We start from the raw sequence: 23,054 nt of genomic DNA on the forward strand, positions 1-23,054 counted from the left end.
CCAGATTTTTGTAAACAAAAGAGTGCAAGAGGGCAACAATCCATTTATATAGCTATAACAAATGGGGCTGGTTTTTAAATAGAAAAGTTTTTCCAATGTCAGTGCCACAATGAAAGTCACTGAGCTCTTCAGTACGACCTATTCAACTGCCAGTACTTGCCTTTGGAGATTAAATGGGTGTAGCTGAACCCACTTTATTGCATAACTGGTTTTGGTGTCCTCAGATGCAGCCAAGTTCTAGAATTGTCCATTTGTGATCCCTGGAGAAAGTTTTGGCTCTCAAACCTTCCTTCTCCCCATGTCAGTCACACAAATGTGATAGACTGATATTTCTTTATTTTTAAGTATTTAGTTGAGTCCAAGTACACATGAAGGTTGTAATCAGACATTCTGAGGCAATTATTTGTGAGCAGTTCTAACTGTGTGATGTGCGCAATATAGAACATTTCCCTGCTACCCAAGCCCTCTCCTCAACGCAGTCATTTGAGCCGCGAAGCAGGTTAAATTCTGGAGTTTGTGGTAGTTGTAGTCCATCAGGTAACTAATCCAGATTTTTGTAAACAAAAGAGAGTGAGAGGGCTACAGTCCACTCATATAGCTGTAACAAAATGGGCTGTTTTTTAAATAGAAAATTAGTTCTTTAGGGTCAGATTTGAGCAAATAATATGAATGTGATTGATTGTGATGGACTGTACGGTATATATGTAATCATTTGACAACCCTTATTTTCATCTAAAATTGTCAGTCTATATTATCCGTTATCTGAATTTTTAGCTCCTTATAATTAGTAGCAGTATAGACGATGCAGTTTTCATATCAGTCAAACTCTAATTAATACTCCATACCTGTAGTACTTTTTCCCTTCTTTGTGCACTTTGCCTCTTTCTGACTCTCCTGAGTGGTTGAGAGCAGGCCGTAAAACCTCTTTAGATCGCAGCCTCACAAGACCGGGGTCACACCCCTTCCACTCTAAATCACCTCCAGCTCCAGCACTGCCATTACATTAGCGTGTGTCCCATTAAAATGATTCCCCTACCCCATTCAGATGATGCATGTGATAGTGTGATGTGTCCTGCCCACACCCACATCCACACCCCCAAATGTCACAATATTTCTGGTGCAGGGGTCAAGATATGTGTGCTGTTGTGTGAACCAATGTGGAAAAATACATTTAAGTGACAAAAACAATACAGAGCCACAACACTGTATTTGTGGTGAGGCCATATTCCTATCTGTCTCTTTCCTCCATATATATTTTACACACACACACACAGTGACTTCCTCACACACAGTGACTCCTTTCTGTGAAAGGTTAACTGCTGTCCATGTTCCATGCCTATGTCATGGCTACATTAGTCTCCATTATGGCTCTTTGGCTCGAGGGTGTCCTGCTAAAGCCTCTGTGGGGGCAGCAACTGTTCTCCCATTATCCCTCATTATGGCTCCCGTGGCTGTAGTCACTTAGCTAGTGTGAGCCAGTCTAAGTTATGAGCCATGTCAGGTGTGCAATCGTACAGCTGAAAGGAAGCAAAAACACTACCCACAAAGATTACCGTGGCCTTTTGTACCTCTGCCTATATGTTTTAAGGCACAAATGGAGTGTCTCCCAGAATTATTGGCAGCCTTTGTAAAAATGAGCAAAAAATGGCTTTGCTGGTTATGAGCATGATGATATAGTGAAAATATATGAGAAGAATAACCATACAATGAGGTAATACTTTTAAAGCTAGAACAATTAATTATTATTATTTTTTAGGTCCTAAAACATATCACAATTATTGCCACATTATTGCCAATCTTTTATACAGTATCTTGTGCACATTACTTTTGCTAAGATAACTGCAATTTTCTTGGCTTGTCATGGTCTCGAAATTTTTGCAGATGATTAATTGCCATATAAATAATTATGATTAACAATTTGATTGTGTTTGTTGTTTATGGCATGCAGTACTTAAAGTACAAGCCTAAAATGACCACATTGTCTGTCTAGCTATCTTGCTTCCTAGCTGTCGATACGTAATAGCTCCTAATTGACAACAGACACAGCTCGAGCTCAAATAAACAAACATTACACACTGCTGCCCTCTAAAGCTGTTATAGCACCAGTTAGAATTTCTTTTGTTTTCATAAACCTCATTGTATGTCTCAATAAATAAATACTGGCATTCAGCTCAAAAAATTGCAGTCAGGTGATTATGTGAAATTGTAACTGTCCTAGTATTTTCTTTTAGTACAGGATAACTAGGGAGAAAATATCTAAAGAGATCTGAGACTTTTCCTCCATAGAAAATCTCTCCAGATCTTTGAGTCCTTTGTCCTTACTTTTGGACACTACTCTTTTCCTCTGCCCAAATTTTCACTGAGCTTCAGCTCGGGGAACTTGGATGACTACTGCAAAATCTTGATTCAGTGAACCATTTTGTGTTGATTCAGGTACTTTGGATCATTATTCATTAGTCCCTCTAAACTGGTGCCACTGTAGTAGGGCAGAAATTTGATGACTTGTTGGAACCGTGACGTTGTATGTGCCACAAAGAAAGTCACTGAGCTCTTCAGTATGACCCATTCAGCCGCCAGTGTTTGCCTTTGGAGATTGCATGCGTGTTGCTGAACCCACAGACTTTGTTGCCATAACTGGTTTTGGTGACCTCAGATGCATCCTAGTTGTAGAATTGTCCATTTGTGATTCCTGGAGAAAGTTTGGTTCTCAAACCATTCCTTCTCTCTATGTCTGGGGTCCTGATACATGTTTATCCAGTTTCAGACAGGTTTACTACAGCTCAAGTTGTTTGAAACTCCTTAATTGTTTTGCTTTTTCTGAGATTTTCACATGCAAAGCTACTTTTCAATGGCCATTCGCTGATTTATGAAGCCCAACAACCTTTTTTGTCTGATAATTGATTATTTTTAGGGTGCCAATAATTTTTTTATAGGTTTTTTTTTCCCTTTTGATACATTTTAGATTATCATTTAAGCAGAAAAGTGAAATGTTTTTTCCATAGACATTTTGCTAATTTTGACCTAGAGTGCCAATAATTTTTGAGAACAGTGTATGTGCATTTATTTAAACTTTATTACATTTTTGTTGAGTTTCTATGTGAGGTCCATGTTGCTAGTGTGTCTGTGAGTGTGTGTGTTGGGGGCGTTGGGCTTGGCCATGGCAATAGATTGTGTAGTAAAGGCTCCTGTATTGGGTTCAGATTGATGTTGGGTGTAATTTGCTGTTGGGGGTTTAGATGGATTCGAAACGCTTGGAGCAGAGTTCATGTCTCCTAATATAGAGTGGATACCAGCTCTCTTTAGCTTTTTTACTTGCTCCCTCTCTGTTTCTCCTTCTCTTTTTTCCTCTCACACATGCTCTCACAACCTCTCCTCTAACCCACCAACACATAAACGTTCTCTCTAACACAGTGACACTCTGATTGAAGAGCTGTTGAGGGAAGGACATAGTCAGAAGCATGGAGTAATAGGTGATTTTTTGGAGCATATACATCAGTCCTGCCATTAAAAACAGTCTTAATTGTCAGTTTCTGAACAGGTATCAATAATTGCAAGCTTGTCTGTTAAAAAACAGCTGGTTGTTGGCAGGTATGTTTTGATATCTACCGCCAACGATCACAACAAAAGGCACCTCACAGTTACTTTAATGTACTTAAGTTTGAAGAAAATAAAAAAATATATATTTACACTGTACTGTGAAGATGTTGATTGTGTTATCTGTATATTGATATTGAACATGGCCTTGCACCGGATCATTAGTGAGAGAGACTAGAGATTAGAGTGTCTGTGTATGAGCAGCGTGTGAGAGAAATGGCGAGAGTGAAGGAGGAAGCAGGAGAGGTGGAGTAAAAGTGTGCATGTGTGTGAGGGGTTTGGAGGGCAATCTCCCTGCTCTGGCCTCCTGCCCTGGCAATTATCTCAATGATTTCCTCCTCTTTTCAATTCTCTCCATTTCCACCCTGCCGTCCCTTCCATTAGAGGAGCAATTTACCAGAGTGCTGTGACACAGGAGCCAGAGAGAGAGAGAGAGGGAGAAAAAGAAAGGGGGGCGGTGGGGAAGGAGGCAGAGAACGAAGGGCCTGGGAGATGTAAGAATGGAGGAGCGCAACACTGTGTGGGCAGAGAGAAGAACGTTTTATTTATTTGTTTATTAACTGGTGGGGGTGGTGTAGTATTCTCCTACCATTGATCCCATCGGCAAATGTCACCTGTTTATTCACTTATTTCATTATAATGTCTTTTGCAGGATTCTCTTACAGAGTCGTCTCCGGACGCCCCCAGATAGACAGTGGAGGGGGCGGAGCATGCGATGGATAGGTGGGGCCCTCTACAGAGTCTCTGCCAATAAGCTTTCTCGCACACATACTACCAACACATCATCTGTCAGATCAGGTAAAATGCTGTGTGAGTTTTGTATGTTTGTGTTTGCATTAGAGATGCACCGATATGGAATTCTTTAGGCCTTTTTTAGTCGAACACCTTGCCGGAGGCCATAAACAAATAATTTTTGCATTTTACATATAATACATATACAATTTACACAAAACCAAAACAATACAACTAATATACCTAAAACAACATATAGCTTTAGGGATGCTCTGATCTAGTTTTTTTGCACCCCCATCTGATCCAAATACTTTAATGCTGAGTAACAGACAATTCCATTCCAATATTTGTATTTTCATAACTAATATAGCCACACAATTTTGGAAAGATATGCCACTGCTGCAGTAAAATCACTAAATTTATAATCTGTGCATAATGTGACATTCTGAACTGATTATTTTCTTTTTAGTGTGTTTAATAGGCTTATAGTTCCTATTTGATTCACCACCCTAATTATATATCTACCAGTTAGTTCAAGATTCTACAGTTAAATCCTTAAATCAGTTCAGTTTTTATAGTGCTATGATTAAGTTGTGAATTTCAATTCCTAGCACATGCACAGTAACCTCTCAGTTTAAAATGCATTGTTACTGTCAGTCAGTGGACCCTTTTTACACTTCCATAATTCGACACAGTGAAAGTTGTCAAGTAGGGAAAACATTGCAGCAGTGGCAGAGAAGTAGACCACTCACTTATTTTTATGTCCTCATTAAGGTATTTATCTCATTTTTCCATTAAAGATATAATTCATCTGGTAGAGCATTTTTTCATTTTCAGAAAGGAGCAAGCATGACAATGTCTATATTAAATGTAGGCTGCTGATGCCTGTTCCTTCGGCACTGGATGGCAAGCAATACAGATTCAAAGAAGATAAAACTTTTTCTGTGAATGGGGGGGGGGATTTTGTGACATTATCTATAAATAAAATAACATTGATGGTGTTAACTTAGCTAATGGTGACTAACTTTATGTATATGAAATGAATGGTTTGGACTGGTTGCAGGGTTAGATGTGGCAGTTGATTGGTATGTTTTGATGCTGCTGTATAGTAAATGTTAGTCATCTTGCTGTATAAAGACTGACTCAAAGTCTAAACAATGTCATAGTTATTGGCTTACATAGGAACACTGACTAAAATCAGGTCATTTACAGCACTGGACACTGTACGACACTGTAATGAGATAACTGACCGTGTTAACTTTACTCCAAGCTTACACAACTTTGACTGTATTCTAGTAAATGTTAGACAGCTTATGTTTAGCTGATCTCATCCGGTCACTTGTTATGAGATTCTTACCTTTGTAGTCATGCAGGTAATTCTCAAAGAAAAGCTTGTAGCTTTTGTCAGCCTTGTTCTTCTTTGTAAATAAAAACTGCTTCACCAAAGAACGACATCTCGACAAAAAAGTAGGTAAAATACCTGAGGACATAAAAATGAGTAAATCCTTTATGTTCTCATTTGTAAACGCCGTCTGTGATATTTTCCCTGCTGTGACAAATTCAGCTGTGTCAAATCCAGAAGTGAAAACAGACTTGAAGTGTAACGGCTGTGTGCTCACATTTTATGTGCCCATGTTCAGAGGTGGGAAGAGTAGCCAAAAATTGTTCTCAGGTACAAGTATTGTTACTGTGAAATAAGAAGTACTAAGTTGAACTAAAAACAGTCGTCCAAATAATTACTAAGAGGAATAAGAGTTAGTGAGTTACTTCACTGGATAAACATGCATATGCAGATCCCCACACTTATACATGTGTGCGTTAGTTTCAAAATGAAATTCGCAGGCAGAAACCGAATCTTAACAATACTACTGACCATTGAGCAAGAATAAGCATATAATGTACCAACCAACTAACACACTCATATAAACATTAGTGCGAGAAGAGTTAAATTGTTCCTGCCTTTATAAAATTGACTCACATGGGAGCACTTAAATTCACAAGTGTCTTTACTTCAGATTGAGTTTATTTTAAAAATGACTAAAAAAGAAGAATTAATAATTAATGTAGAGCATCAGGACCCACCTCTGCCATGTGTACATGAAAGAATGTTAGTTCAAACAGTCAAAACAATGGGATTGCACATATTAGAAGTTTTCCCACTTTAAAATAATTCTACACTGCAGACATTTAGATCATTTTGTTAACTAATGAAACATGCCTCATTGCAACACATTGTGGATAATGTCCAATAGCACCTCCAAGATATTAGTATAAATAGAACACAAAAAGAGTCTAAACCTGATCCATTAAAATATGCCTGGATCAGCTCTGATCAGCTTGGGAAATCCCTCTAAATCAGTGTCATGGTATTATTCATAAAACTATCCATTTCAGTGAAGTTTTTAAAGAATGAGAGCAGTGCCAAATTGTGAATTGTAGTTATTGGCTATAAAACTAGTATTTGATTGATAATGATAATAATAAGTACATTTCCCCATTATGTTTGAAAGAAACAGTGTGATATGCAAGTTTGAGAATCATAAGAGTTTTTTTTGTTTGTGTTGTTTTTCCTCTTGCGAACGCTGCACTGTTGCTTGTGGCCAGTAAGAGAGAGAGCAGAAAGGCTGCACAGGTCGCCATCTGAAATAATAAAGCTGTCATCTGTCACTGCCCCCAGTATGTGTGTGTGACACAGGCAGAGAGGGAGGGAGATTTACTGGGCGCTTGAGATTAAACCATGTAGCCCAAGTCAGAACTGCTAGCTGTATTAAAGAGCAGCACTTGTCCTGTGATGAGTTCCTAAGAACACACACACGCACATGCCCAGACAGTATGAAACGTCATACCGAGACTGACCACACAGTCCTTGCACCACACACAATCTCTCTCACTCTCACACTTCACTGACACACCCAGTCCTTACATACCCCTCTTCTCTTTCCCCATATCGCTGCCTCTCACCCATCAGCACCATACATAGCGTACATCGTGTTTATTCATCCCTCTCTTTCTGTAACGCTCATGTTTGGCTGCGTACTGATTTGCCCTGGCATATAAATAAACAGTGTGATACCTTGTCATAGTTCCACTTTCACGAGTTCAGGCGGCGGCCAATACCATGGACTGCAATCACAGGAGATTTATTTTACAAGGCTTATAAATAAATCTATGTAGTTGTGTACAGATTAGACAGGTGTAAGAGGAAGGGGGTGGAACTTATTTGTGCTTGACTTCATTTGACATTTTTAGATTTTATGCATGTGTAATAGCACTCCATTTTAAATGACAAATAAATTAACACTAATTTTTTCCAAAATTCAGGAAAGTGGTTCAGTTCACACGAAGTGTCTTCTCCCAGCAATATAGTGAGGACGTCCAACATGCGGCATGTGGCCAGGTGAGTTTGTAAAGTGAAAATACGCTACCTAACTAAAATCCCAGATATTCCCTAAAGTACCTAAAGGTTTTAACTGTACCAAATGGGCATACGGTAAGTTCTAAGGTGGGTAGGTCAGTGCTGAGGACGTCCGACTAACAATCAGAGACTCGTTAGTTCAGTTATAGGAGAAATGAGGGGTTTATCTCAAGGACCAGTTTTCTGTCTATTGTCAGTCTGGTACACACTTGAAAAAGATGGTTCTTTAGTAAAGGCCATCATTCTATTAAGACACATTAGTTCTGGGCAGAACTATTTCATGCTTAAATGGTTCTTCGCATGGAGAAATAGTTCTTTAGATTAATGAAAAATGTGCTGTATGAGGTTTTACATAGAACCTTTATGTTAAATGGTTTTATATAGCACCAAAAAGGTTTCTGCTATTGTGACAATGTCAAGCTTGTAACAATAGACTATATATATATCCATTCAACAATATACACATTAAAATAGCAGTTCTTACTCACCCTTAGGTTTTCATGGGACCCTGGTTCATGTCTCTAGTCAATACAGCCTTGAACATGTGTTAAGATAAAAAAATATGTATTTTATATGATTTGTGAATGTAATAAACTAGATTAAGGTCATATGTTACTCCTTCAACCTGTCAATATTCCTTTCTTCAGTCGGGCGGTGCAGAGAAGTCTGGCCATCATCCGGCAAGCTCGGCAGAAGAAGCAACACGCCAAACAGTACTGCATGTACTACAACCGCTTTGGCAAGTGTAACCGTGGCAACGCCTGCCCCTACATCCATGATCCTGATAAGGTGGCTGTTTGCACCAGGTACTTATTATATATGAACACATGTACATACACAGATATTGCATACAGATTTTAAAACTAGTGTTGCTTTTTAATTTTATTTTTTTTCCTTATCTATTTGTCTTCTTTGTTTTTGTTTTGGTTTTTTTTTATGGTCTATTTTTATTATCCTTTCCTTTTAGTGCCTGTTTGACTATTTGTGTTTTTGTGATATTTAATGTAAAGAATAATATTTTTTATTTTTGCATTAATTGACTAGTGTTCTTATATTTATTTGATATCTTACTGTAGTATAATCTTAAATATCTCTTTGTGTATGCTGTTATGAAGTGCTTTGGAATTAGCTGAACAGTGTGTCAAATCTAATGATTGACCTACAGGTTTCTCAGAGGCACATGTAAGCAGACAGATGGGACATGTCCTTTCTCACACAAGGTGTCCAAAGAAAAGGTGGGTCATCATTCACTACCTTAGGGATGGCTTGATATCAAAAACATTGAGGCACCTCCTCTGTTTCTTCCATGCCTAGAAAAAAAGAAAGAAATCTGGATGTTGGAGGTAAATAAAATAGCGTGTCCAAGGCCAAGATGTTCGTAGTAAAGCATCTTGCTTGTAGTAAAGACTGCTGCAATTCCAGTTCACGTAGGGACGAGGGTCCATGTATCACTGAAATTATAATGGAACATAATTATGCACTTAAACATGCACATATCATGTGCAGACTGTAGCTGCTAACCTGTGCTCTGCAAGTTTACAAGAAAAAGCAGTGAGTGGCCTGTGGCACTGGAGTCAGGTTAAGGTCAGTACATGCTCGCCTGCCGGGTGATAATTTAAGATCTTCTGGCAGATTATGAACTTCTGATCTCAGCTTATGATGGTGTATTATGATCTATCTATAAGATTGGCCCATCAGGTTCCCATGTCGCATACTTGGCAGCCGTCACCTTGGTGGTGGGAGCCGTGGAGACAAGGGGGGAGGATCAGTATTGAGGGCAAAGTGTGACTTGGGAGTGTCATGTTAGTCTAGGCCCAGAAACAAGATGTTCCTTTCCTGACACAAACACACATCTGGGCATGTGCACAGACACTGTCTTCATCTTTTATGGACATGGGTTTTAATTCCATAGCTTGTTATGGAGGTCTGTCCTCATTGTTACATGCCCTGGAGAAAATTCTTGACACATTCCACCTCAGAAATTAAAATTCTGCAAGCCTGTATGTCGTCTGTATGTCTATGTCAGTTTTGGTGTCGCATTATGGCATTAATAATGGCACTAATAATAAGCACTAGTTAGAAGCCAGGCCTCCCACTTTATGAATGTTAAACCCACAGACCCCACTGTAGCTATGTCCCTGGTGTATACATAAAGACCAAGCTCATCAAGCTCATGACATCACATATAGCTTTAACTCCGGGAGGAAGTCCAAGGGAGAGAGTGGCTGCTTTTCAAATACAAGAATAAAGTTTGCATTCTGGCTTAGGCCACAATCCGAAGATTTCCCCTAAGACTTCCTTCACTTGCTGAGGGGTGGACACCTGTCTTCCTTGTTGTTTGTCTGGTAGAAAATAGCTCTCCCACTGAGACTCTTCACTTTCCTTAAGAATCCACACACACACACAAGCACTTGTTTAGACTTTTGCTCATGTTGCGTCCAGTGGCGCACCCCCCCCTTCTCTCGCTACACTAATGCTCACTCTCGCTCTCGCACCCGCTGCACCTGTGACAGTCGTCATGGTCTCCCCCGCCAAGCGCTGAGAGGCCAGCTGCCTGCTTGTCTTAAAGGAGCAATGCCACCTCCTTGTGGGCCCCACCTGTCCACCATCGTAACCCCCTTCCTCCCTCCCCTCGCTCTCCAACTGAATTTAACCCTACTCCTTATTTCACGTGTATATTCCATGAAGCATGGCTTGAGTTTGTGCCTGAAACTGAAACCAGTCCTGTACATCTCCCAACACCCCATGTAATGCCTGAAACAAGACCCCCTCCCCAAGTCTGCAGACTGCCCAGGCCCCTCCCCTGCACATAAACACATCATGGGCACCGTACAAGCCCCTGCTTGGGTAAATATTTCTGTAGCAGTTAATTAGACAGAAATGATATGACCCCCATCGAGATGAGATTCCACTTAAGGAGGCTCCAGTTTCCCCTCCCTCTTCTCTCAACCCCGCCCCCCCCACTATACAGCATCTAAACCCCCTATGTTCTATTTCAAGCCTAAAGAACACTCAATCACGCACATGCACGCATAGTCACATTACGATTATTCATGCATGCAGATAATATTCACAAAGTTAGGGTCTGCAAACTGCATGCATAACTATGTCATTGACACATGTACATAAGATTATACATACAGATTATAAATGTGAATGCATGTACCCAATATTCGATAATACATATTTTGAGAAGCGCTTGAAGTGGGCTCTATAGCAGGCATGTATTATATGTTACAGACATGCTTGCAAATGCCCCAACTGCAATCTTCCTGCAGCAGTCACATCCTGCACCCTCTGGTATCCCAAAGAAGTGGTGACAGAGTAACAAAGGCTGGTTGTAGACTTGCGTATTAGCTGAACATCTTTGTAGCCTCTTACTGGCGCGTTGTGACTTAAACTTTCAGATTTGCTATACTGACAGGGCAATAAATCAGAATATTAAAGGAATAGTTTGGTGAAAAATCAAAGTTATCAGATTTCCCTCCACCCCAATTGTAGCTGATCTGCCAACACGTGTTTGGAGTCTGAAGTTTCCTTCTTTGCTTTTGGACTAGAGCTGTGAGCCTGATGTAGCTAACAAGGAGTAGGAACCTTTACCCTGCTAATTAGCATTGTGCAAACTACATACCTAAATCATCATAAGCTTGCTTTAAGCTGTACCGTTAAGTAATCTGAGATAAACTTTGTGGTTATGTGGTTTCTGAGAATGATTGATGTATGGCGCTGAGCAAAAATCAGAGACAGTCCTTTTTCATTTAATCTCTAGTTAAAACGGTCATTAAGTACAAGTTATAAGTTTTTCAGCATCAGAAAAAAACGGAAAACGTCTATTTCATGATTCAGAATCCTCAACAACTAAATATAATACGACCTTTTTAAGTATTTAGTGTGTCCATCCCTGGGTTATTATATTTTTGAAACCTCTATTAGTTTTTAGTTTTATTTAGTTTTATATTTTGTTTTTTGATTTCAGTTTAGTTTCAGTTTGTTTTAAGGGGGTGTTAATAGTTTTAGTTTTGCTTTTATTTTCTGCAAAGTAATAGTTTTAGTTTAGTTTTTATTTAGTTTCAGTTTTAGTTTTAGTATTATGATGAATGCTGTGATGGTAGGTATTCATGTGAAAGTATAGAATAAAATAAAAATGAACTGAGCTCTGCTCCAGCTTTCATGAAAGATAGCCGAACTCTGAGAGGATCCAATTCTAAACTCCCATGCACTGAAAAAAACGAACACTGAAGGTTTTGTCTCAGTATTTTTTTTTATGTTGATTTAGTTTTCATGTTTTGAAAACTGTCATTTTTATTACAGTTAACAAGCACCGTATTTCACTTCTAGTTTTTGTTTAATAATGGTTTTATTTAACTATAATGACCCTGGTCCACCCTTTGCATTTATTACAGCTTTCTTTAAGGGGACTTTTTTCAAAGAAATGTGCAGGGATGTTTTTCCACGCTCCCTTAGAAGCTGGCTGCTTCTCATGTCCAAGGAATCCAAGTAATCCCAAACACATTTAGTGATGTTAGGGCTTGGGGTCTTGACTCTGGGGTGGCTAGTCCATTGTTCTGACACCCATTTTTTTTGTTTCTTTTCTCAGTAACAGCTTCTTGATAGTCTCACATCCTTTCAGACTCATAGTGTTGTCTCCTCACATTGGAAGGATGGACAGAAATAGCTGATTTTTTTCAGATCTGACGATTGAGTGGAGCAAGATTTTCTCCTCTCTCTCAAAGATAAAAGCTGTTTAGATGAAAACTACTCATGGTTACACTTTTGGTGGTCTACCAGGTTTTGCACTGTTGTTAGAAGGAATCCAATTCATTCCTGTAACAAATTGTGTGATGTGATGTTGACTGTTTTTCCTGTGGGGTGGTAGAGTGTTTGAGTAGCTTGAGTATGATAGTCTACTTTTAGATGCTCATCTTAAGTGAAGTGCTTCAATTATAAATGTGCCTTGTAGGAAATTTGAAGATGCAAACTTGGCTTGGTTGGTAGACTACATTTTTGAGATAATGTGAGAATTGTGAAAATTTTATGTTGCACCAAACTGTTCCTTTAAATACACATATTTAATAACCACAACATATCATTTAATTCTATTTTTGGAGCAGCCACAAAGTAATCTCTTAATATTCTTGTCTCTCTCTTCAGATGCCTGTATGTTCATACTTCTTGAAGGGAATTTGTAACAACAGTAGCTGCCCCTATAGCCATGTCTATGTATCTCGCAAAGCAGCAGTGTGTCAAGACTTCATCAGAGGCTACTGTCCTCAGGGAGAGAAGGTAACCCACTCACTCAACACTGCAGCATGTCCAACTCTCAACACGCTCGCATTCGCACAAGTGCTCGTTTTACACAAACACACATACACACTGGCTTAAACGGTGCCTATTATGGAATGGGTTAAACCCCATTAGAGTTTAGTGCGTTGTACACTGAAAAAGGGTGGTGTTTAGCTTGCTTCTATGCTTTTGTACAGTTTGTTGCTTGTATATTGCAGCATTTGATTATATAATTGCTGTATTGATAACATTTTGCTACATTTTACACTGTATTATGATATATAACCACTGGAGTTGTTAGCTGTTTTCTGTTAATGCTTTATTACAGTCTTATTTGTCTGTATTAAGAACTATATTAGTTTTATACTGTAGTCCTAAAGCAAAGGTTTATGTAAGGTTAAGGATGCTGACCTTAAGCCCTCATCAGGGTCGCATGGGTTAGGGTTAGGTCTCCATGGAGTCTTTGAATGACGGACAAATTGAGGGTGTAAACTCGAGATGACCACATGACCCTTCCATCTGCCAGCCCAGCAGCTCCTGTCATACGCCTTCAGTCCAGCTCCCCCTTATAGCAAAAATCAACAGTATAAACAGTCGCTTAGGGCCCCTGAGCTACAAGGGGCCCAAGGGTGGTGGTATTATTATTATTCTTATTATTATTATTATTATTATCATTGTTATTATATCAGCACCAATAAAACAACAACAATAATAATATTTAGCAAAATTATTATTTAGTGTCTGTTATGATATTGGCAGAAAATATCTTGTATTTAAATATTTCATTTTAATTATTTATATTTTCACAGACAGTTTAGGATGAAATATTGTGTCCCTGTTTTTGTATTTACTTGTTTTATTGTGTTTACATCACCATTTATTAATCTTTGTGCCTAATTTGAAATGAATGAAAAATGATTAAATTTTAATTTAATACAAACTAATATGATTCCAGCAGGTTATGGGGGTTATATTGCTCACATAAAGCATAAATAGTTTGAAAATTTTGAATGTTATGGCTCCTCAGCTTTACATTTCTGTTTTGTTCTGCATTTATGGGAATCATGTGGTTTTCTTCGCTGAGGTATTTAGACCTTTGAGTCCATATTGTCCAATAGGAGCCTATCGGATACAGTTGTGTGCTAGTGTTCTCAGGATGGCTCTTTTTCTGTGCTGTATGGGAAGCTTTTCATACTAACTCGATTTTAAATGTTTTACAACATTCAAAGAAGTATACAGACCTATCAATGGAAGAAAATCCGTAATGTAATTGTTACCGTTTTTTTTGTATCCTGATTACGTTTTCCATTATTACCTCACTCTGACTATATAGAACTCTCTTTGCTGGTATGCACTGGTACTTTCATCTCTTATTTTCACCGATTGCTTAACATTGTGTCTGACTGTAGCTCTTCATAGTACAGTGACCTCTGCACACCCATTCTAAGAGTGAACTCCACTAGCATGGGTGTTTAGAGGCTAATTATCACACACGATTACACAATGTTACTTGAAGTGTTTGTTGAAATGAAATGGCTTTGTGATGTTCTGCCTCAAGACGTTTTTTCCTTTCACGTTTTCTTCTTCTCACTCTGTTTTGTTTCCACCATCACCCCTTTTTATCTCTGTCCCTTTTTTCCTCACCCCTTCTCCATTTGTTCATCTTTTGCTTTTTCTTCCATCGTAACAAATGCATTCTCTAGCTGTCAGCGCTCATTTAAATATTTGGGGTGAGAATGCGAATATATAAAGAGAGATATTAATATTTATTCTATTAGCTGAAGTGCTTAGGTCTGTAATTTTGCGCCGTCCCAAAAGCACTGTCTCAGATATGATGGATAGCATGCCATAATTATGGACGTGAAAAAGTGCTGATGACTGCAGTACAGGCGAGAGGCCAGCGATGGATATGCCAGCGGAGCAAGGGTTAAAGCGCACTCTCATCCTCTCCATTTCTCTCCCCCTCTTTTTTTTCACTCCATCTCTCTTCTCCTGCCTTGCTCTCACCATCTGTCTCTCTGTCTGAAGCTCACACTGTCTACCACTCGGCCTTTCTAGCTTCTCTTACGCTTTTCCTCTCCATCTCCATCATTCTTTCCCTCTTCTTTTTCTCTTACCATGGATCTCTTTCTCTCCATACTCTCATTCTGTCTTTCCTGTCCTGTTTTCATTGCTTGTGTTGCATACTCTCTCTCTCCCTCTCTCTCTCTTTCTCTCTCGCCTGCTCTCTCTCTCGCTCTGTAATGTAACATTGTAAAATGTGCTGACTCGTTCTGCTTTGTGGCCAGTAGAAAGCTCTTCTAATAGGCCCCAGAGACTTTCCAGCCTTCTTTAAATCAAGTGGAAAATTGTTAACTTGTGCTGGTATAAAGATGTTCCATCCACTTCTCCTTTTTTTCATGCATCTCCTTTTCCCCTCTCTTTCACCGCTTTTATGTAAATGAAAATGTATGGGCGAGCTGGGTTGGCTCAGGCGCGGCCTTTCATGTGTTTTCTTTGCTGAAAGAGGCAGCTATTCACATCACAGTTAATGAACCTTCTCTTAGTGTCCACCTAACAACAACCTTATTCTTTCCCATTACTTCACCGCCTGCTTCAGGAGATGCTCTCCATGGGACAGAAATGCTACTTTGTTGAACAAGGGATAGGCAATGTGACAGTTTATCATGTCATAATATATAATGATAAATTGTCACAGTAATTAGCATATTGTGGATCAGTTTTAAAGAGCATTGACCAACTCCATGTTTCATTAACAAAAGAGCATAATTGGCCCTGTTTAACTGGATTTAGTGCAGTGCTCCTTGTGAAACAGGGTGCAATGGTAGTGGACAATATTTAAATTTGCGGCAAGCCGCAAATAAACACAGATAAGGCTACGTACATAGATGCAAAACATGCTAATTCCATTACCTTTCGTGTAGTGAGTTGCAGTCTGAGTTAAGTTAGTCTGGTTTGTTTTCGAAAGAGCAGACATCAGAATGTAATGAGTTAATGAGTAGTAGGGAAAAGAGAGTGGAAGGAAAAGCTGGTGTCTTGGCCAGTTGGAGACTAGCCAGCTTTCCATGCGCACCACCTACGACACCCCTCACTCAGCCAGCTGCTTCAGGTGATGCAGCAGTCTCGGCCTAGAAGCTGAGTGGCTCCGCAGCTTCTCAGCTTATACTGATAGAGTGATTGGTTTGGAATATTCACCAGATTCCAGTGGTGTCTTGATGACTACAGATGAAAGCTTGAGTGTAAGTTCCATTTTCGCCACTGTATGTTTTACATGCACTCACCTTTATCTCATTAGAGTTAGCCAGCAATAATGACATCTGCCTGTATAATGTTTGTTTCTCTTTTTACTCTTCTCCTAATAAAAATATTTCTGATTTACTTCAGGTGCTAAAAATGGTTCTCAATAAAAGCGAAGGGACATCCCAGAATAATGTGCCATTTTATCTACAAAATAGTTTTACTTAAGCATCCAAAATGGTTTTATTTGGGAAAAAAACATATACACATTACACAAATTCATGATATATACTGATATTATCAGTAATCATATTTATACTGTGATATAAATTTTTGGCCACGACGACCCACTACTACACTGAATAAAAAGTATTGTAGTGGTTTTTGGTAGCATTTTTAAATGTTGCACTACTAGTGCATTCTTTCTGTTCCAACTTATTAAACCTCAGAAAAACGAAATATCATGATACATATTGGCCTTTATTCATCAAAAATGCATAGGCTCAAACCGATTGCAAAACGAGTGCTGGATTTCACACACTGTAGCTGATAGCTCTAAAGCTTATGTCACTGTATGTTTCCACATCTTTTTATGCAACTTTGATGAATATGGGCCATTGTAAAAATGTCTTCAAGTATTATGATGTTTTATTTGTCCACCCCTCAGTGACCTGAGAGGCCAATGATAGAACAGAGTTCCAAAGTCTGATCCCTGATGGATGCCATTAACATAGCTCCTGTTGTGTGCTTTACTGTGTGTACTGCCCCAAAACCAGAAATGTTAAAAAGCATTTTAAGTGATAGTTTGAAACAAAAAAAAAAGAATTCTTGCAATTTTCACCTTCCCACAAATGATGTGAGACAGCCAGGACATGTTTGGTGTTCAAGGTTTGCTTCCAGAGCTCCTGTATTCTGCATTAACCAATTTTTTTTTCTCCATAGCATCTAAATACCTGAATTAAGAGAGCCTACACCATGCTGTGAAAGTGGAATTAAAGGAAAATACCAAATGTACAAAGTTTTCTCCTGACCCCAATTACAGTCTATTATTCAAAACACGTTTGATGTCTGAAAATTGCTTCTTACGTTTTTCTTTGAATCTACACACGGTAATTTGTCTAGCATGTAAAGGACAATTATACCCCACCAGTTAACATCATGCAAACTGTTTGCCTAAACCATCACACACTTGCTTCCATCTGCATAACCTCAAATAGAATGTTTATCTTGTTTTTAACACTGTATGACATGTTGTTATCCATATAAATGGATGAAAGTACTTTGCATAGATAAGAACAGCAGTAGCAGCTGCCTGAAAGCCTGTTTTTTCAATGTACTTTGTCCTATAAATAACTCATAAGTCTATTTGAGATTACTCAGCTCTGCTTAGTTTGAGGCAAATGTGTAATGATTTAGGTTTTGCAGTTTGCACAAAGCTAATTGTTGGTAAAAGGTTCCATTACGTGTTAGCTATGTTAGCCCCTTAGCTTCAGTGCAAAAGCAAGAAGAGAATTTAAGATACCAAACGTTTTGATAATTGACTGCATTTGGGGAAAGAAAACCTTGTAAATTTGAATTTCCTTTTAAATCCACCTTCACAACAGGGTATAGGCTTTATCATTTCAGTTATTTAGCTGCTAGGGAGATTGGATTGTGGTCAGTGCTGAATACAGAAGGGGGTTTGCCGTCATGCCCTGCTTCAGAGCTCTGGATGAGTGACGCTCTAGATCAACATTATCAGTCAAACTAGAAACAAATGGGTGTTGAAAAAAACAAAAAGGACCCAAATGCTCCTCAGAGATGAGGTGAAATTGGAATCGACTGAGCTCAAGTGGAGAAGGATTTAGCAAATTGGAGCAATTAGCCACGAGGGTGGTGAGTGATGATGTTGTCTATAGGATGATGTAGGGGGTATTAGGAAGCAGGACTCAGAGGCTGCGATAATCTTGTCCCATGAGACCCTCTGTGCGTGTATGTATGTGTGCGTGTGCGTATGGGGATGCATGTTGCCGTGTGTATGCTTTGCTTAAGAAATTACTTTTTTGGTTTCAGAACTTTATGTTCTTTAAAGGTATAATGATATGCAGGGCCATTATCTGTCTTTTATTCATTTAGCAGTAAAGAAGACTATATTGCATGCATGGCATAGTCCTGATCTGCCATTATTGATCATATGGATTTCTATGCCATTGAATGTTTCTCTTCTTGAGGAATCATTTAAAAGAAGAGCAAGAAACAAAAGCATCCTGCAGAATCATTCTCAAATTGAAGAGAATTCTTTTAATTGTCCCAGAATAATTGTACAAAAAATCCAGATTCTTAGTACTCAGAATCAAGACTGTCACGATTACTCACATGATTCTACTGAAATCAATTACTTGATTACAAAAATTAATGTGTTAAAATGTGTTGATGAATCTGCTTAGTTTTTGTTTGATGAGTATCCTTCAAATTGCAAACTAAAGAACTATTGCAAACTGTTCACTGGTCATTGTAAAGCCATATTTAGCAGTCTGAGGATTCTCCACAAGGGAAATTATTAGCACTCAGTTCACATTTGCGAGCATCACTGGAAAAGAGGAACCCACACCAACAGAATCTCGCTAATTCACAAATGTTTGTAGTTACAAATTGTGTGTATATGAAGTAAAATGTTTTGTTTAGTTAGGTCTAGGGTGAACAGCTAACAGGCTATCAGCCACATGAATGTGTGTTACAAACATCAAATGCTTCAAGTGGAATGTTTAAGCAGAGATGGCCTAAGTAGTACTAAAGGGGAATTCCACAGGCTTTTCAAAATTTGATGTGAAATAATTCATTTGTAGAGACTCTTTACAGGGTGGAGCCAGAGGCCCCAATGTCTACAATGCAAATACAGCCATTTTATGTACTATCTAAAACTATCAGTGAATCTACACGTCTTTTGAGTTTTTACATGTTGATGATGGTAAAATAGTGGTAAATCTGAAAGAAAAAGTTTTCTTTTGGGGCTATTTTGCCTTACAACACCCTGCATTTACCCCTCCACCTTGAATCGATAAAATACATTGATTTAAATATGTTTTCGTTGTCTTTGCCACATAACTACCGTAAAACAGGATCTCAGACATTAGGCTGAGTATTTATAACCATTTAATGTAATAACTTTATATGTGGGAGCTTGCAGAGGTGAATTTCTGGTTCCCATCACTACCGCTGTATCATTGCGGACAGTTCAGATTCTAAGATTCTCTAGAATGGAGCATTTCACATGAAAGCACTCTGAATGACTGTGTTAAGTTAACGGGAGTTCTTTAATTCTGTACTGGAAGTGAATGTACATGTATCTTGGCACTAAAAGTGCTGGCTTATAAAGTGGAAGTTCTGCATTAAACTCTGATGCATTATGATCCATGAAGTAGAGGAAAGCTAAAATGTTATTAAAGGTTGCATAGGAGGAGCTAGTTCAGAGACAGACGCATGTAAGAGAAATGACTGGCCAACGCATTGCAAATGCAGGGTCCTGTTGTATAAACTCACCATGCGTTCTTACGTAAGTATAGCAGTTAAAGAAACACGCAGTGCTCAGTACAGAGGACAAGTCAAAGCTTCTGTAAATTAAATCTACTCTTATTCCAGCATTTGTTTTAAATGAAAAAGAAACAAAAGTGAACAGGCTACCTTCCTCATCAAAAAGGACTTATAAAGTGCTGAAGCCAGGTTTGTATTTGTACTGTCCAAACTTTTTTTTGTACTTTAAATGAAAAAGATAATGTATGAAATAACAGCATAAATATAAATTATAGAATATGAAAGGAGGGACCCAATACACTAGACATATGCTAGCCTGACCAAATGTGTTTTTAATTTGGATTTAAAAACAACTTCCGAACTTGCATTTCTAATGTTCTCAAGCATACTGTTTCAGAGTTTAGGTGCTACATAAAAAAATAGTCTTTGCTGCTTTGCTATGTGTTTAATGGAGTGCCTGTCTTATGGCTAAATAACTATCAGCGCAGTTACTAGGCGGGACACTAGACTGGACTCTGGGCTTGTATAGGTGTATAAAGCAGTGTGTGTTGGGGTTTGGGGGGCGGGGTTTGGGGTTATGGCTGCAGGAGCTGGAGATTTCGGTCTGTGTGGAGAGCATTACCAGACTGCTTGCTCTACAGGGTGACGGAGAGTCCACACTGTTCCCGGAAACACGATCTTATAGCTGCTCCCCCCCAACACACACACATTTACTTGCTCTATTTCAAGAGCAACCTGCTCCACATGCACTCTCTATCTTCTCACACACACACATACGTCTTGCGGCCCTCACCCCATAGTGGGTATAATTAGCTTTTCTGACAGGTGGAAAGGATCCGATCTCCTGAAGAATGAAGCTACCAATTTACGCCCATATTACACAGGCACACGCACTCTCTCACCTACTCTCACTCGCTCACTCAGTCGCTTTCCTTTTCTCACAGGCGCGCACACACACACATAAACATATACCCCATTTGCTTTAACTTCTGTAACACATGTACACCATCCAAAACACAAACTCTCATATTGCCCGTAAATATAAATATAAAAATAAAAATAAAATTCTCCTAAATAGTAACTTTAATGTATGGTCTTGTAATAAGAATTTATTCCAATGACTTTTTGGGCCGTTTCTATTGGTCCATTCATCATGTGTAGTTCACAGAATGTAAAGGACTTATGAGGTTATGAGTTATGGTGTTGGAGTTATGGAGTTATGAGATTTTGATATGACAGTGACAATGTGTACTATCAGTGGAGACCATTAATGAAAAATTGCTTACCACAATGATGATGGCATAGTAGTGACAAATGCGTTTTCCCCATAGTGTAAGAAGAAACACACTCTTGTGTGTCCGGAGTTCTCCAGCACTGGTGTGTGTCCCAAAGGGTCGAAGTGTAAACTACAGCACAGGCAGAGAGCTAAGCGCACTGGATCCAGCCTCAGCTCGGCCACAGCCAAAAAAGCCCGCACCAGGGACTCCATGAAGAGGTTGGGACAGCACCAATATCCACCATCCACCACAACTCAGCGCTTTTAACACTGCTGCCATTTCCTTTTTTGATAATTAAAACCTCAAATATGTGGAATATAATGTTATTTTAGCATCACACCCTCACAACAGACAATGATATATATATTGCATGTTTTGTGTAATGCCATATTTCACCTCTGTGTTCAGTCCAGAGCCAAGCTCCACTCAGGCAGATGAGAGCACCCCTAGTTCAGGCCTTGCGAAGCTGCCCTCCTTCATCTCTCTGTCCAGTTCCCCAGACACCCCAGAGGCCGCTGATAGCCCCGAATGCACTACTGTAGCAGGAGTAGAGGCCACAGGTGAGATTCAGCTATATGCAATTATTATTATGATGAAAAATATCTCGTAGTATTCAGAGTTTATCAGCTCTTCCCCTCTCTTTTCAACTGAATAGTACATTTGTTAATCATGCAGTTTCATGATTAACAAATGAGTATTTTCGCATGTAGCCTATGTGCTCTGTGCTGACATAAGTAACATAGTGCACTCAGGGGGTATCATGGTATAGCCCTTGTAAAAAGAGGCATTAACATACAATAATTCAAGTAGTGGCGGGTAATGTAAAACACAAAAATGTGTTGCAGTTGAAAAGAAAGGATGCTGATTTTAGGGAAAGGTGTAAATTATGTTATGTATGGACAAATGCTGATTCTGAAATTGAATTGACCTGCCTATTTAATATCTACTTAATGCCTGGTGCGTACATATTCATTTAAAAGTATGATATGAAATTGTGAACCCCTTTAAAGTAATCTGAAATCGGTTCAGCAAGTGTTGAATTTGTGAACTACCAGCCTGACTGTGGATTTTAGAATTTTTTTTGTACCCGTTTGCAATCTTCTGTGCTTCAAAACTGTGTATTTGAGCAGTTTTTTTTTTTCATTAATTTTTTACACTAGAATTGAGTAGAAAACATTTTCCAAGTCATTATCCTATTAAATATGGATATGACACTTTTGTTTTGTTTGTTTATTTATTATTATGGCCAAAATTGTTTTAGGTGCACTTCCCAGAGCAAATTGAGATCATTCCTAAGGTTCCTAAAGGTTCATAATTGTCATAATTGTCACAACGTTCACAGCTTCTCACAACTGTATTTAAGATTTAGGTTGGAGATGAGGTATAACTCATAGGGAACTGCATTTAAAAGAGAATAATATTCAGAGAAGGAGGTAATAAAATTTAGGAATAAGGTAGAAAGGGAATAGGTGGGTATAGGGCTGGTTTACCAGACCCAGTTTAAGCTTAATTCTAGACTCAAAGTATTTTTTAATGGTAAATTAAAATTACCACTGATGTTATGATTTAGTCCTAGTCTATGCTTAATCCATGTCCATGAAACACGGCTTAATGCTTAGGGTGGGAGCTAATGATATTTCAGAATAGATAGGGAGGGTCAGTATAATGCTTAAGGAAAGGGGGTAATAATATTTAGGTTTGTTATGGAGCATAGGCACAGCTGAAGGTGATGCTGACAGTCTGACTGATAGAGGATTAGTGCAGAGGGGCCCCATGTGTCCCACACACACACACACACACACACACATGCACAGTCATACACCAGGCACAGCTTATGGTATAGAACATTTCTAACATCAGCGCTTGCTGTATGCTGAGCATGTGTTCATCACCTTCCAATGTGTCTTTTGTGAGGACGATCTAAAATTTGTTAGAAACTTCTACTTGCAACTCTTTGCTCACTTTAGTCTTGCCTTTTTTCTCCCTCACTCTCTCTTTCTCCAGTT

At 38.9% G+C, this 23,054-nt stretch overlaps 1 protein-coding gene across 1 annotated transcript in view; it reads left to right on the forward strand.

Annotated features, from left to right (window-relative positions):
• zc3h3 (zinc finger CCCH-type containing 3) overlaps positions 1-23,054 on the forward strand; it is an 89,013-nt gene that overhangs the window by 59,717 nt on the left and 6,242 nt on the right. Inside the window, exons 7-13 of the mRNA XM_036561800.1 lie at positions 4,247-4,392; positions 7,648-7,723; positions 8,389-8,547; positions 8,907-8,976; positions 12,893-13,024; positions 21,103-21,266; positions 21,457-21,608. Of these exons, the coding sequence (XP_036417693.1) occupies positions 4,247-4,392; positions 7,648-7,723; positions 8,389-8,547; positions 8,907-8,976; positions 12,893-13,024; positions 21,103-21,266; positions 21,457-21,608 (899 nt within the window). The remainder of the gene's footprint in view (positions 1-4,246; positions 4,393-7,647; positions 7,724-8,388; positions 8,548-8,906; positions 8,977-12,892; positions 13,025-21,102; positions 21,267-21,456; positions 21,609-23,054) is intronic.

Source organism: Colossoma macropomum, unplaced genomic scaffold, assembly GCF_904425465.1.
Source record: "Colossoma macropomum unplaced genomic scaffold, Colossoma_macropomum, whole genome shotgun sequence".
Classification (NCBI taxonomy): domain Eukaryota; kingdom Metazoa; phylum Chordata; class Actinopteri; order Characiformes; family Serrasalmidae; genus Colossoma; species Colossoma macropomum.